The sequence below is a fragment of the Microtus oregoni genome, unplaced genomic scaffold (genome assembly GCF_018167655.1).
Source record: "Microtus oregoni isolate MIOR12 unplaced genomic scaffold, Mior012 000004F_ref0000308, whole genome shotgun sequence".
NCBI lineage: Eukaryota > Metazoa > Chordata > Mammalia > Rodentia > Cricetidae > Microtus > Microtus oregoni.
Genome location: NW_024543063.1, coordinates 65,817,054 through 65,832,116, shown reverse-complemented (window position 1 = coordinate 65,832,116; position 15,063 = coordinate 65,817,054). Strand labels below are relative to the sequence as shown.

Genomic DNA, 15,063 nt, shown 5'->3' with positions numbered 1-15,063 from the left:
CTAGTTTGGTCCTATGCTGGTTCCTTCCCTGTCTGGCTGGAGTTGGTGAGCTCCCATAGCTCAGGTAAACTGTTTCAATGGGTGTCCCCATCATGGTCTTGACCTCTTTGCTCATATTCTCACTCCTCCCACTCTTCAACTGGACTTTGGGAGTTCAGCCCAGTGCTCTGCTTCGGGTCTCTGCCTCTGTTTCCATCAGTTGCCTGATGAAGGTTCTATGGTGGTATTCATTAATCAGACTACAAGGCAAGGCCAGTTCAGGCACCGTCTCCTCTATTAGGGTCTTAGCTTGGGTCATCCTTGTGGATTCCTGGAAATTTCTCTAGTGTCAAGTTTCTTGCTAGCCCCATAAGAGCCATCAGGGAAATACAAATCAAAACAACTCTGAGATACCATCTTACACTCGTCAAAATGGCTAAGATTAAAAACATCAATAACAGCTTATTCTGGAGAGGATGTAGAGTAAGGGGAACACTCCTCCATTGCTGGTGGGAATGCAAACTTGTACAACCACTCTGGAAATCAGTATGGTGGTTTCTCAGAAAATTGGGAGTCAACCTACCTCAAGTAGCAATACCACTCTTGGGCATATACCCAAAGGATGCTCAGTCATACAAGGACATTTGCTCTACTATGTTCATAACAGCATTATTTGTAATAGCCAGAACCTGGAAACAATCTAGATGCCCCTCAACTGTAGAATGGATAAAGAAAATGAGGTACATTTACACAATGGAGTACTAATCAGCAGTAAAAAGCAATGACATCTTGAAATTTGCAGGCAGATGGATGGATCTAGAAAACACCATCCTGAGTGAGGTAACTCAGACCCAGAAAGATGAACATTGTATGTACTCACTCATAAGTGGACACTAGCTGTAATCTTAGTGAGAACAGAACATTCTTAGATTGTTTTAGCTGTAGATTTTTAAATGCATGTCTTTATTATTAAGGAAGTTCTTTAGATTTATAATAAAAAATTAGGAATGTCTGTCGTCATTGAAAGGATTTTTAAATTTTTGTTAATATGATGAATCAGCTGCTTTGGTTTTCCAAATACCGAATCAGTCTTGCATGAATGCGGCTCTGGTTATGAACTACCTTTTAGTCTATTTCTGGATACTGTTTTCTATTTATTGATTTTTTTGTTTGTGTGTATGTCTGTGTGATGACATATAATAACCAGACATTTTATTTCTTCATAATATCTGTGCTGGTTTTCTTATTCAGACTCACGGCCTCTTATAAGGAGTTTTCAAGAATTCCTTCCTTTCCTATTTCTCCCAAAGGAATGTATAAAATAGTACTTCATTCTTAAATGTTTTCCAGTTAGATCATTTCCCCTTAGTTTCCTTTGCTAAGTTTTCTTTAATTGTAAGGAAATCATAATTAGAAAGTATTGGTTTCTCTTGGATGACTTTAGTAACTTGTTGTTTAAAGTTACTGATGGATGTCTGGGCATAATTTGTTCTTTTACTGTCTGTAGGACTAGCATGGTGTCTTCTCTTTCTTTCATCATTATGCTAACTCACCTCCATTATCTTTTTTCCTGATTAGCTGGACAATAATACTTTTCAATTTATTGACTTTTATAAAGTGATTCACCCTTATACTTCATTGATTTCTGTTCTAATCCCATTCCTGTTGTTAGGCAGAATATTATATAAGTATCAATTAGTTTGACTGTTTTCAGGTCATTTCTAAACTGATAAAAACTATTAATATTGTGTGTATGTGGTATGTGATTTTGATATGCGTCCTTGCCATAGCACACATATGGAGACCAGAGGACAACTCTGTAGAGCCAGTTCTCCGCATCTGCCTTTAGGTGGACTCCTGGGATTGAACTTCCATTTCCAGTACTGGGTGGGAGCACTTTTACATTTGAGCCATCCCAACTACCTAGCTTTCATGTTTTTTTTCCTGTTTTTAATCATTAACTATAGAGAAATGTTATTGATTTAAATGGTACAGTCACCTATTTTTCCTTATGGATCTGTCAGTTTTTTACTGTACGTATTTAGTTCATGCACATTTAGGGTTTGACCATTTTATATATGAATATAATGGACTCTGGTCCTATTCACGCCCTATGACCCTCTCTTGTTCTCTTCCACTTCGACTGATCTCTTTCCTCCCCCCAGTTAGTTGCCCTTCCATTTTCGTATATTTTTTTTTCCTTTTTTGGTAACAAATTTTTAATTAGGGTTGTATATATCAGCATGGTGAGGGGTTGTTTATATAAGCACGTACATTAGTAGTGACTACAACCCTGAAGAAAATATCACCCCTCCCCAAGCAACCACTTGCTGACAGCAACCCTTCAGGGAGGGGCTGAGCCTCCTGAGCCCCATCCTGAAAACAATTAGGAAGTGACCAGTGATCTTGGGTAAATGCGCTCTCTTTAGATGAGGCTGAGAGCAAAACACTGTTGGCACTTTAGGACATCCAAATGATAAGTTCTATGTTCTTAAAAATTTATTTTCAAGGTAGCAAAGCATTGGGTTTCATTATGGTATCTTTGTGTGTGTGTGTGTGTGTGTGTGTTGCTCTTATTCAGCATGTTTCTCCCCAGCTGCCCCTCAGCTCACTGTTCTTGCTGATCTTCCTCTTCTAGTCTCATGTCTCATGCATTTCATTATTCTTTTTACTACTTCTCATTTACCATACGTGTGTGTTACTCGAGGTAGAAGGCCTCAGTATAACATCACAGAATCAGCTAGAGAATTCCATATTTTTCTTTTGAAGTCCATTTTGGTGATATTTTCCTGAGAATCAATTTTGTATAAACTTCTAAATTAATTGGTATAAAATTATCTTTTTAAAAACATTTTTAAAAGTACAGTTTCTATTGTGCTATCTTTTGCAATTCACAATGTTTCATACTGTTTCCTTGCTCCCCCTCCTTTTTCTGGGTAGAGGTTTCTGAGCTGATGACTTGAGGGTGGAATTCAGCCTTCTGCCTTGTGGACAGGTCAGGAGAGGGGATGCTATCTCCTCTTGGAGTGCTCTGCTTAGGGCGCGATATACCTCCTTTTCCACTCTGTCCCAGCTTCCTTCCGTCTCCTTGGGCACAGCTGTTGACCACAGGCATCTCTTAGCCTGGGAATTGTTTTACTAGCTTAAGAATAACCAGGAAGTGGAAAGTCAGGCTGGCTTTAAGTCATTTACAAGGATTGGTTTAGCACCCAGGTCTCTGGGACATAATTTAACTTTTCAGATTCCTTTGAAGTAACTTTTAGGTATTTGTAAGAATGACAGGAAATGTGATGTTGAGTCCAAATCAACAGAGCTTTGGCAATGTGTTTATGGCATTTTCTGAGTTAGGCCTCTTTTAGATTATTTAGGAGTGTTTTGCTCACTTGGATGTTTATGTGCCACATTTGTACCTGGTTCCTGTGGCGGTCAGAAGAGGGTGTAAGATCCCCTGGAACTGGAACTGGAGATGGTTATGGGCCTCCAGTGGGTGCTGGGAATTGAACCTGGAAGAGCAGCTTGAGTCTTAAGCACTGAACCATCTCTCCAGACTGACTGTAAACTTTAATCATTTGTCATTCCTCAGGAGGACCACTGAAATACAGCCCTGCAGAGAACACCAGGACGTGATGGTTGGCTGCTGTACCGGGAGTCAGCAGGGGAAGGAAAGGAGCTGCATGTTCCCTGAGCCTTCCGTATGGACACTGCCATTCCTGGGCTCTAGAAAGGTCTTCACGGCAGGTGTTTCTCACTATCCTTGTTTGATGAAGAAACCAAAGCTTGCCATGAAGTGACTAATTAGAAGCCACAAAGTTGGGGTGTCCAGTTGTGTCTGCTCTCTCCAACAGAACTTGTAAAACTAACAGAAGGATCTTTGTGGAATTTCAGTGTAGTGACACTGTTTTGTTTTGTTTTTTTGAGACAAAGTTTCTCTGTGTAGTCCTGGCTGTCCTGAAACTCACTCTGTAGATCAGACTGGAAATGAATTTAGAGATCCACCTGTCTGTGCCTCCGGAGTGCTGGGATGAAAGGAATGAGCCACCACTACCTGGTCTCACATTTTTTTTTTTTTTAAAAACCTGCTACACCCAATAAATATCAAAGTTTTGTTTGGTAATACAGAAATATTATTGCCACCAAATATATTTTAATTGTCACTAACATTTTATCTATAACACTATTCCTTCTAGATCCTGACTCCAAGTAAGTTTTAGAATTCACGTTTTACCAATGGCAAGGTGCTAAGCTTCATGATCTCTGTAAAAGTATGGGCTGACCTGAGTCCTGTCCGCGGCTCCTGGAGGGAACAGGCAAGTTACTTCACTGTGCTCCTCATCTACTTGCTGTCCTCTAAAGCGCCAAAAAAATTACTCAAGTGCTCACCACAGTGCTTTCATTCAGTAAGGAGTTTTTATTAGAAGATATATTAACATGCTTAGATAGAAAGAAAAATGAACGCACACCCTGCATTCACGAATAACATGAACAAAACTTTCTCAGAAATTTTTATATTTTACAGCCATAGCATGTCTTGCTAATCAGAACACTGTTAGCTGTGATAATGATTTTATAACCGCTCTCCTGACCTCTAGATTTAAATAATTTTAAAGTAAACTGTGGCAATGCGAAGTTCACAATATAAACTCTGAGGCCTGCACAGAGATGAGAGACTTCCCAGCCCGAGGACAGAAATGTCCTGGCGCACGAGCACTTCCGGGTCCCGCCTGTGTCAGCTTTCTTTCCCAAGACCAAATGCTTCTCATTATCGCACAAGGATTTAGCATTCAAATACCAATTTTAAGGACACATTTACTCATGGAGAACATTTAGTTGAACAAATAATTTTTTATAAGATATGTACCACCAAGAATTTAAGTTTCCCAAGAATATGTCCTTATGTTTAAGATAACTATCAGTTCTCTATATTTTGATAATTATCTATAGCAGTCAAATAAAATCACCTGAACAGCAATGACAGCTGCTGCTTGATGAACACTTATTGTACAATTAAACACTGAGCTACGCACATCATGTACATCATACAATTTACTGTTGATGATAACTCAAGTGAACAGGCCAGTTAACCTCACCATATAAACAAGACTGAGGCTTCCAGAGAGGCTAAGCAATCGCCAAATTCAAATAACTATTAAGTTGTAGAGCCAGGTATCCGAGGCAGTCTGTCCTACTGTGACCCAGAGCCAGGCTAATTAGTCTTACTCTGTGCCATTCATGAGAGCTCTGATCTGTGATAAATCTTAGTTTAATAACTTCATCTGCCATATATTTATGAAAGTATAGTTTGTATTTTTTAAGATAAGAAGCAAGATCAATTCAGGTGGAACAGTGCTTCTGCCCCAGCTCATTTAAATATTGTTATTTACATGTCTTTCCACCTTCATTATTCTAGTAAGATTATAAGTGCAAACACACAAGAGTCCATGCAACTATCCCACAAAGGAATGGAAATGTTCAGTACTACTGAGTAAAGAACCCCAATTATTACATACAAAGTGCTTAAAAAAAACTTTATGAGATATCCAGGCCATATTTATTTTAGTATTTTCCAATAATTGACACGATGGCATAATTTATAAATATCTCAAATCCATTTTTTTTTACTATGAGTCAAAATGTAGTCTTTCACTAATCAAGTGAGTTCCATTATGTATACTTAAAGCAAAGTCACATAGCGTCAAAATGAAACCGATGGGCTTCCTGTCGTTTTTCTCTGTCGTCTGCTTTCTGGAAGAGAATTGTAGAGTAATTTAAGTGCTCAGAAAATATTAAGATTCACTTCTGAAACATAGTTTTTTAAAATATCAAAGAAATTTAGAACACAACAGGTATGATTTTCATAATTCAGCTATATTATAAAATATTTGTATAGATCTAGTAGCTATTATATGATTAAGGATATATTACTTGAATTTAAAAATCAAAAGAAATGTTTACATTATCATTACTTACTCTCTCCTTGAAAGCAAGAGTAAACATTAGATGCTAGAATAGAATCACTGTTAACACTACTGTTAACAAGTCAATCTAAACTAATTATAGTAAGATGATTATTATGTCTTAGTTAGCTTATTGACTTAGCAGATTTTAATTGACCATCTTCTCCTAGTAAGATAGAAAAAAAAAGTTTTATATTTTGTTCTTCAAGCATTTAAAGCCTAGAAAGGATGAAAACAAAACCTACCATGCAGCAGATTGACCCTAACTGTATTATTTTGGGTTTGAGTGAGGAAAGGGCAAACTTTGAAAATATTGTTTATGGAAATGGAAGGGGCGTTCATCTCAAACTGGAGTTTAGCATGAGGAAGCCTGGCGAGTGTAGGAGGTGGAACACAGGAGAGGAAATGGAACACACAAGCTAGGAGTGTGAGGGCCTGGGGAAGGAACACGCGTGTGTCTTAGACAGTGGTAGTTGCCTGAAGTGAGCAAGAGGGTGAGTGACAGATAATGAGTGCAGGGTCTACTGCAGCAGACAGGGGAGAACTGGAGTCGGAGACACCAGCCTGGAGCTGAGGAAGGCAGACATGGGGGCAGCTACAGGGGTCCTCAGGAAGGCAGCTGACTAACACTGAAGATGAGTCAGAGAGGGGAGAGAGGAAGTTTAGAATATTGGCTTTGGGGTGAGTGATCCTGGTAGAGATAGATCATTGTTACAATTAGAAATGGAGACAGAAACTTTGAGAGACAGCGATGAAGAGAAAACATTTTGAGATATAATAGTTGATTTTTTAGGGGAAACAGGCTGAAAAGTGTAGAAAGAAGAGGGCTTTTGGCAGATGTGTAGGAAAGGTGCATTGGGAGGATGGAAAATAGCAGCAGCTGAGAGAGGTGAAAACTGGGTAAAGAAATAGAAGGCCCAGAGTCCCAGGTGATACAGTGGGTACATGGCTAAGCAGCCAGCTTCAGCTACTGCACCAGAGCTGTTGTGACCCCACACATACCCCACAGCCAGACCCTGATAAAATAAGGGACTTAGTTTCCTCTCACAGGTCAAGAAATATATAGTGCTTTGGGTTATGCTGCTTTTAGACAAAGTACAGTGTCAGTCTACAATCTTAATATATAATTTTGGGTTATTATTTCTCATACATAAGTGATTTTTCTTCAGAGTGACAAATCTATAAATATTTATCAGAATAATCAACATGTTCTCTTTTTCGTAAGTTACAAGAGCAGCGAGATACAATAGTAATTTTAGTTAGCAAAACATAATTCTGGTAGGCATGGCAGTCCAAAGAAAAAAGAAAAACCCTCTCCTTTGTGACAGAAGCCTTTTTGGAGGACATTGCTGGCATCTATGGCTGAATATCTGGAATTACTTTCTTCTTTCTTTGTGTGCTGCTCGGAATTGAGCCTATTCCCTCCATCATGCAGTTATACAGCCCAGCTCTTCAGTTCTGAAGAGAAACATTGTACCATAGTAAACTAACCAAAATTACACTGAAAAACAAACCTTTTCCTGCCAATGTAAGATGGCAATTATTGCCAAGATGAAGATGCAGACACCAATGAGGGCTACTGCAGTCAGTAGGACAATGTTACTCGGTGTAAGATACAATTTGGCACTCCAGCTGTAAAAACAGAATAATTAAAATTGTAAATTTTAACATAATAACACAATTAAATTGAGATCAGAAAGCAAAGAAGCTTATTAATTAATGAAACTTCATTGGTTAAATCGCTCACTCATCTAACAAAAGCAATTAAATTTAGATAATTTGAAGAATATTGATGATCCTAAAGTATTCATCATTTTCTTAGAAGTGAACTAGAATTTTCTTTTTCATGTATGGTTTTGGGGATTAAATCCAAGGTTTCATGTATGCAGGGCCAATACTTTACAACTGATTTATATTCCAATCTCCCTGAAGTAGAATTGTTGATGGGATATATAATATTCATGTGTTTTTGAGTTTGATCTTCAGAATTATTAAGTAAACTTACCAATAGTACTTTAGACAACTAAAGATGTCTTTAAAAAAGAACATTTTGATGTGTTGAATTTGAAATTTTTAACTCTAACAGCTCTGTAAGTCACATGATTTCACTAAGCCTTAGTTTCTGATGCCCCTGCCCACACATGTAGTACAAGTAAAACAATCTTATGTCTGAGTCAGCTATGTAAAACTTGCTTCATTTCTATGTTACGTTGGACATTTTAAAATTATTACAGTAACTTTTATGTTGAGACTAGCAAAGTCATCTGGCCTCTCCAAGAATGTCAGTATGTAGACAATGACATCAGCATAAACATAACCAGGTCTTCTCTCTTAAAACACTAAACATAATGCAGCACCTGTAAACACGGCAGAGCCTAAATTTGAGGTCTTATTACTAACTCTGTGGGCAGTTATGCACACAGAGCTTCTTGTCCTCCCTGGAAACAGGAAATGACTCTGTTCTCATTTTAAAAGATTAATAAGGGCAAGATCATTCTAATGAACAGGAAGTACCTATTGATGTATTTTGACATAATTAAAATTTATTGATCCATAAGTTAGTTAGTCTTTAGTCAGTAAATCTCAGAATACACCTCAAACAAAAATCAATTAGGGTTTTTATTATGTACATAAATTTGAAAAGGATATTTCTTTGGAAAGAGCAAGAGAAACATGAAAAATGTTCTGATTATGGAAGAAAGCTGTGACAGGATTTTTCAGGAATTCGTAAGTATAAGCCTTAAGAAAAACGAGTATTGTTGAGTACCTTACAGTAGAAAATAAAACTTACATATTTTTTTGAGACAGGGTCTTGCTATATAGCCCAGTGTATCCTTGAGATTATCTATCCTGCCTCAGGTTCTTGGTACTGGGGTTTCAGGTGTGAACAATTATGTTCAGAAAAAAACCAGTTTTAATAAAACATTTAAAAATAATTTGTTTATTTTGTGTGCATGCATGTATGCATGGATGTGTGGCTATGGAAGAGGAACTCAGCTTTCCTAATGTGGATGTTGGGAACTGAACTCGGGTCTTCTCCAAGAGCAGCAATCACTCTTTATTACTGGGTCATCTCTTTAGCCCCTAAAACGGTTGTTTCTTTTCCTTCTTGAGTTGTTCTAGTTCTATTTTTTTTTAAAAGATCTTTTTCCCCAAAGATCAAGATATTTGTCATTTTCACTTTAAGAGAAACAAAAGGTTAATCTTCAGTTTTCTACTCAGGAGATTTCTTGTATACTCTGTCAGAGATATGCACACATGACCATGTATATACAGATATCTTCTTTTAAGATAACAATATATATTTCTCCATTTTGCTTGTTGTATACTGATCTATGTCCATGACAATAAACATAAATGAGTCATTACAGTGTGCTCTATTATTACTACATGTTCTATAGTTTTCCCGCTCCTCATACACATTTTATAGTTCCTTGTCAACTTCATGTAGAGAAAGATACCACAAATATACAACACTGGATCATTAAAAAAAAAAAGAACAAAATGAAAAAAACAAAACAAAACAAACAACTCCCCAAACAAATAAAAAAAACAAAACCAGGCACCAGGGCCAAGCATGGTAGTTTCAGGTTCTCAGAAGGCTGACATGGTGAGACCTTATCACAATAACAAAACCAAACTCAATCCACTCCAGCTCTGAAGCAGGCAAACAGCTACTTTTATTAGTGTTATCTTATACATGCAGTGATGTCCTGACAAGTCAGCTGTCTAGCAGGGGCAAACAGCTACTTTTATTAGTGTTATCTTATACATGCAGTGATGTCCTGACAAGTCAGCTGTCTAGCAGGGTGCGTAAATCTGCTTTATGACATGTATTAGTTTTCACGGGGTAAATTCTATCACAGTAACAGACTTTAATATGACTTTACTGAATAAAGATAGAAAAAGATGGACACAGTGAACTCATGAGATGATATGTACTGGTTCTAGCATACCACTTAATATACCCATCTAAAATTTTAATAAATACTGGAGCTAAGAGAGTAGCTCATTGGTAGAATGCTTGCTTGGTATGCACGAGGCAATGGGTTCAACTCCCAGCACTGCAAAACACACACACACACACACACACACACACACACACACACACACCAAACAAATAAATAAAATTAGTATTTACAACTAGTGAAAATTAAACATATATAATATGTATAAATTACTAGTTAAGTTGTCTTTTGCCCTAATAGGAATGAAATTTATTCCTTATGAAACACTAGGGTAGGTGTGTTTAATAATTTGAAGTTGACTAAGTAAATGAGGCATTGGGCACCCAGGGAAACAGATATAAATATTATAGTTTATAAAACATGCCACTGGATGTCTACCAAATTGAGTTCAAACAAGGAAGGGTATTACCTTCGAGGGACATTGTGAGGATACGGAATGACAATCAGCTGGGAATTTGGAATAATTGCTGTCCACTCTTGCTTTCTTATAGACTGAAAAGAGAATTTAATAACATTTAATAGCTAAGACACATATAAAAAGCAATTATTAGTTTAAATATGAAAAAGAAACCAACCAACCAATCAAGCAACCAACCAAACAAAATCCTAAACCCTCAAGTATTTTGAGAATTTGAAATCCTAAGTAAAGAGGATTATATTTGTGTGTTATGAATTCATTCACTTAACAGATACTTACTGGACAGTTTTAGCAGGCATTATTCAAGGTGCCATGTGTAAATGCTGACTGGAGCGAAAATTCAAGTCAGGAAATATAAATTGTGTATAATTGCAATAATGCTACTTTTATGTTAACAGATATTACTTATGCCATAAGTGATAGATATTAAGAAGAAATAGCAGATAAAAAGGATAAGAAGTCACAAAGTTTAATGGGGAAGAAATGGAAAAACTATATAATAACAAATCATGGTACGTTCTCAGATACACTTAGACAGGTCACTATGAATCAGTTTTTAATTATTTAAAGGCAATAAAGTATCTGAATTCAAATTCAATTATAATCAAATTATTGGATTTAAATGTTTAAATGGTAAATATTAAAACAGATTGTGAATAAACTAAATGTTTACTTGCCTTCTCTCCAGATGGACGGGGAATACCAACAAAAAGATGGTCTAGAAAGTTGGCACTTCGGCCTAAACCAAGTACATTGTAAGGTAGTTGGAGAGCTAAGTGTGCTGACTGGCTGAGCTGTCCAGCTAGATTCATGAAGACAAAAACAAACAAACAAAAACACCTTTGAAAATACTGCACTCATCAAGTCTTGAAGTCCTAAAATGTTAAATTCAGGTACAATATGTGAGATGAACCTTCAGTTAATCAATATTAATGATTATTGGTTCACAAAAATCTGCTTTGTTTGAGATAAAATTTCTATACTATAAATAATATCTTCTTATAAAGTATAGCAAATGGCTCTGAGATATCCTAAGAGTTCACCTCAGTAAGCACAATGTATTTTAGGACCTTTAGTAAAAACTCGATGCCCACGGCTAGTACACTTTACTTGTCAGCCGTGCTACGCTTGCGGCTGTGGGCAATCTCTCTAAGCCGTCTATCCTGAAGACTTCATATAAATATAGTCATACAAAATATGGCCTTTCTAGCTGGCTTCTTTCACTTGACATGTTCTCAAGGTTAATGTTATAGTATGTTTCAATACTTCATCAACTGTCAAATAGCATGATACATACTACATTTGTTTCATTAATTAATTTCATAAATAGACGAGTAATTTCCACCTTTGACTATCATTAAATAATACTGCTATGAACATTAATATACATATTTTTGTATTTACTAGATTATATACCTAAGAATATGGATAATTAATTGCCTATTCCAAAATAGGCACCAGAGACAATCTCTTGTATTCCCAACATGAAGCAATCATAAGTGTTTGAGATATTAGATTTGCCAGTTACCGCAATCTAATCATTATACATTATATATATGTTTTGAAATGTTATATTGTATAAATAAATATGTACAATCGTGATGTATCAATTAAATGTAGTATATATGTTATGTAAAGGTAAAATGTACCTGTCCCATTTCATACACATACAAGCAACTGTATGAAGGTCTAAAATTTTCCATATCCTAGTGAACACTTACTATTAGCATCTTGATGGCTGGGAAGCAGCTTCTCTGATATCAGAGTTGAACTTATATTCCCACTAACAAATGATGTTTAACTTCTTTCAAATGCTTACTGTTCATCTGTGTGTCTTCTTATTTTTGTGAACTTAGTAGTTATCTATTTCAAACTGGATTTTTGTCTTTTGTCCTGATCAGTATAAGAAAAGGTTTGCTAGTTTTTAAATATGCTTCTAAAGTATCCTTTGATTTGCTGTTTTTCTATATTCTCTACTTCATTTATTTCCTGTCTTCTGCTTGGCTTAGATGCTTTATGTTTTCCAGTTTCTCAAGGTGAAATATTACAATACTCACTACAGACAGTTATTTCCACGGGGTCACTAGCCCAGACTGGTCTAGAATTCCCTATGTAAATTGCTGTTTATATCAGTCTTAAAGGGGATCTATTAAGTGATAAAGAGTTCTACTAGTGTGATTAATTCTGTTTCTGTTTATCTGAGCATATCTAGGGTACTTCATATATGAAGGATAGTTTTGCCCATCTTTGACTGATAGTTTCCCTTGCAGCATGTATAATGTATTATCCACTGCCTTCTTGTCTACATATGATGTGATAGGTTACCTTTTTTTGTGTTGCTTTCAAGAATATTTCTTGAGACTTGATATGCTTGAATATGGGTTTTTGGGTTTACCCTATTTGGGGTTTGCAGATCTTCTCAGATGTGTGTATTAACATTTGTCATAAAATTTGGGTGGTTTTAGCAATGACTTACACATTATTTCTGCTTTTCTTTCCCTGTTTTTGCTCTAATACTTCTATTATCAATATCTTGGTATGCTTGATGGTGTCTCCACAAGTCTCTGAGACTGTCACTTTTATTTGCTTACAATTTAAGAGGATACCTTCAACTGATATATATTCAAGTGTTCAGATTATTTTCCTAGCTCAAATATCACAGAGCCATCTACTAATATCTTCAAATACTGTACTTTCCAACTACAAAATTCCTACTTGATTTTGGTAGGTCTGAGGCCTAAACTGAAGGACGCATACATGCTGGAAGTTACTATTACTGGGTTGCCTTCCTATGCCTATCTGATTTAAAAATGACTCTATTTATCCTTTTTACTTAGTAAGTTTAACTTTCTTTTCCTTTAAGACTTTGAATACAGAGGTAGCTGATTTATAGTCTATATCTACTAATTCCAATATCTGGTTCCTTAGACGTATTTTCTTTTTTGGTATGTATATATGATACATTTCTATTTATCTATATGACCTATAAATTTTGTTGAAAATTAACTTTTTAGGTAACATGACAACTAAAATATAGAATGATTTATCATGCCCCCCATCCTAAAGCTGTTTTTGCTGTTCCTGTTATGTGTTTGGTGGCTGTATTTGGTCTTCATTTGCTGTGACAAAATACCCAGCCAAAACAACTTAAGGAAGGAAGGGTCTATCTTTACATAGATGTGAAAATTCTCAGTGAGTTATGACAAACTTAATTTAAGACTACATTAAGAAAACCATACAGCATGATCAAGCTGGTTTCTTTCCTAAGATTGGTTCAACATATGCAAACCAGTAAGTACATTATAGCATATAAATAGACTTAAGGACAGAAAACACAAGGACAGCTCAATGGACACAGAAAAGTTCTTTGACAATGCTTAACATTCCTTCATAATAAAACCTCCAAAGAAAGTAGGGAATAAAAGGAGCATGTGTCAACATAATAAAAAGTTCCATATGCCAAATATATAGCAATAATTATATGGGAAAATGACCATTTCATCTAAAAATCAGAAAGATAGTATTCCCGCTTTTCACTGTTAATAAAGTGCTGGAAGTCTTAGGGTAATGTAACAAGAGAAAGAAACAAGAGGGCTACAAACAGTAGTCAATTTATTCTTTTGCAGATGTTAAATGATCTTGTACTTCAAAGACCCTACAGACCCCAGTAGAAAACCCTTAGACTTGTAAATACAGCAAATTTACAGAACACAAAAGCAATATATATTTGAATATATGATAAACTTGCTGAGGAAGAAATCCAGGTTAATGACAGGTTTCAAAAAATAATTAGATATAATTCTAAGGATGTAAAAGACTTCTACAAAGGAAACTTTTAAGATACTGAAAAAAATTAAAGGCATAGGAAAAGGAAAATGTCTCTAAGACTCATGGATTGTCAAAATTAGTGTTGCGACAATGGCTATGTTGTAAAAAATGATACAGATTCATCACAGTGCCTATCAAAATCCCCATGGCATTCTTCACAGTACTAGAATAAAAATCCTAAATTTCTTAGAGAAGTAGATAAGATTCCAAACAGCCAAGGCCATCCTGAGCTGATAGAACAGTCAATACTAAAAATATCTCAGATTACCTGATCCCAAATTCAAGAGCCATAGAACCAGTGTGAACTGGCACAAAAACAGACATGTTGACCAAGGGAATCGAAATAACCTCACACAGCTAGAGCCAAAAGGTATCAAAATATACACTGAGCTGGGTATATGTGCTAGCTCATGCCTGAAATCACAGTGAGGCTGGGCTGTGAGGACTGCCATGAAGTTCAGGTCAGCTGAGTACACAGACCATGACGTATGACTTGAAAGTGAAAGGAGAGGGCCTTTTAAGATTAATAGGCACAGGCCAGTGACTTCTGAAAATAGGACATAGGAACAATCCAAAGAATTGCAAAGTGGCGTTACACGAACCTAAAGCTTTCTGCTCAGCAAAGGAGACAGCTACAGAATGAGAAAAAAAAAAGCTTTTTCAATTTCATGTCAAGCATGGAAATACTGTTGAGGATCTATAAAGAACTGTAAAAAAAAAAACAAAAAACATTAAGACCAAAATATCTGATCAATAAATGGGCTAATGAACTGAATAAGCTTCTCATAGAATTACAGATGGACAATAGAAACTCAAAGAAGGTTCTACAATCTCAGCCATCAGAGAAATGCGAATTAAAACTACTTTGAGATTCTACCTTAACTCTGGTCAGAAATAGCTATTATCAAGAAATAAA

At 36.1% G+C, this 15,063-nt stretch overlaps 1 protein-coding gene across 1 annotated transcript in view; it reads right to left on the bottom strand.

The window, feature by feature from the left end:
- Positions 1–4,367: 4,367 nt before the first annotated feature.
- The window catches only part of Itfg1 (integrin alpha FG-GAP repeat containing 1), a 125,630-nt gene continuing 114,934 nt past the window's right edge, over positions 4,368–15,063 (bottom strand). The window contains exons 15-18 of the mRNA XM_041649592.1: positions 10,997–11,121; positions 10,311–10,393; positions 7,448–7,565; positions 4,368–5,721 (exon numbers count right to left, since the gene is read on the bottom strand). Of these exons, the coding sequence (XP_041505526.1) occupies positions 5,662–5,721; positions 7,448–7,565; positions 10,311–10,393; positions 10,997–11,121 (386 nt within the window). The 3' untranslated portion in view covers positions 4,368–5,661. The remainder of the gene's footprint in view (positions 5,722–7,447; positions 7,566–10,310; positions 10,394–10,996; positions 11,122–15,063) is intronic.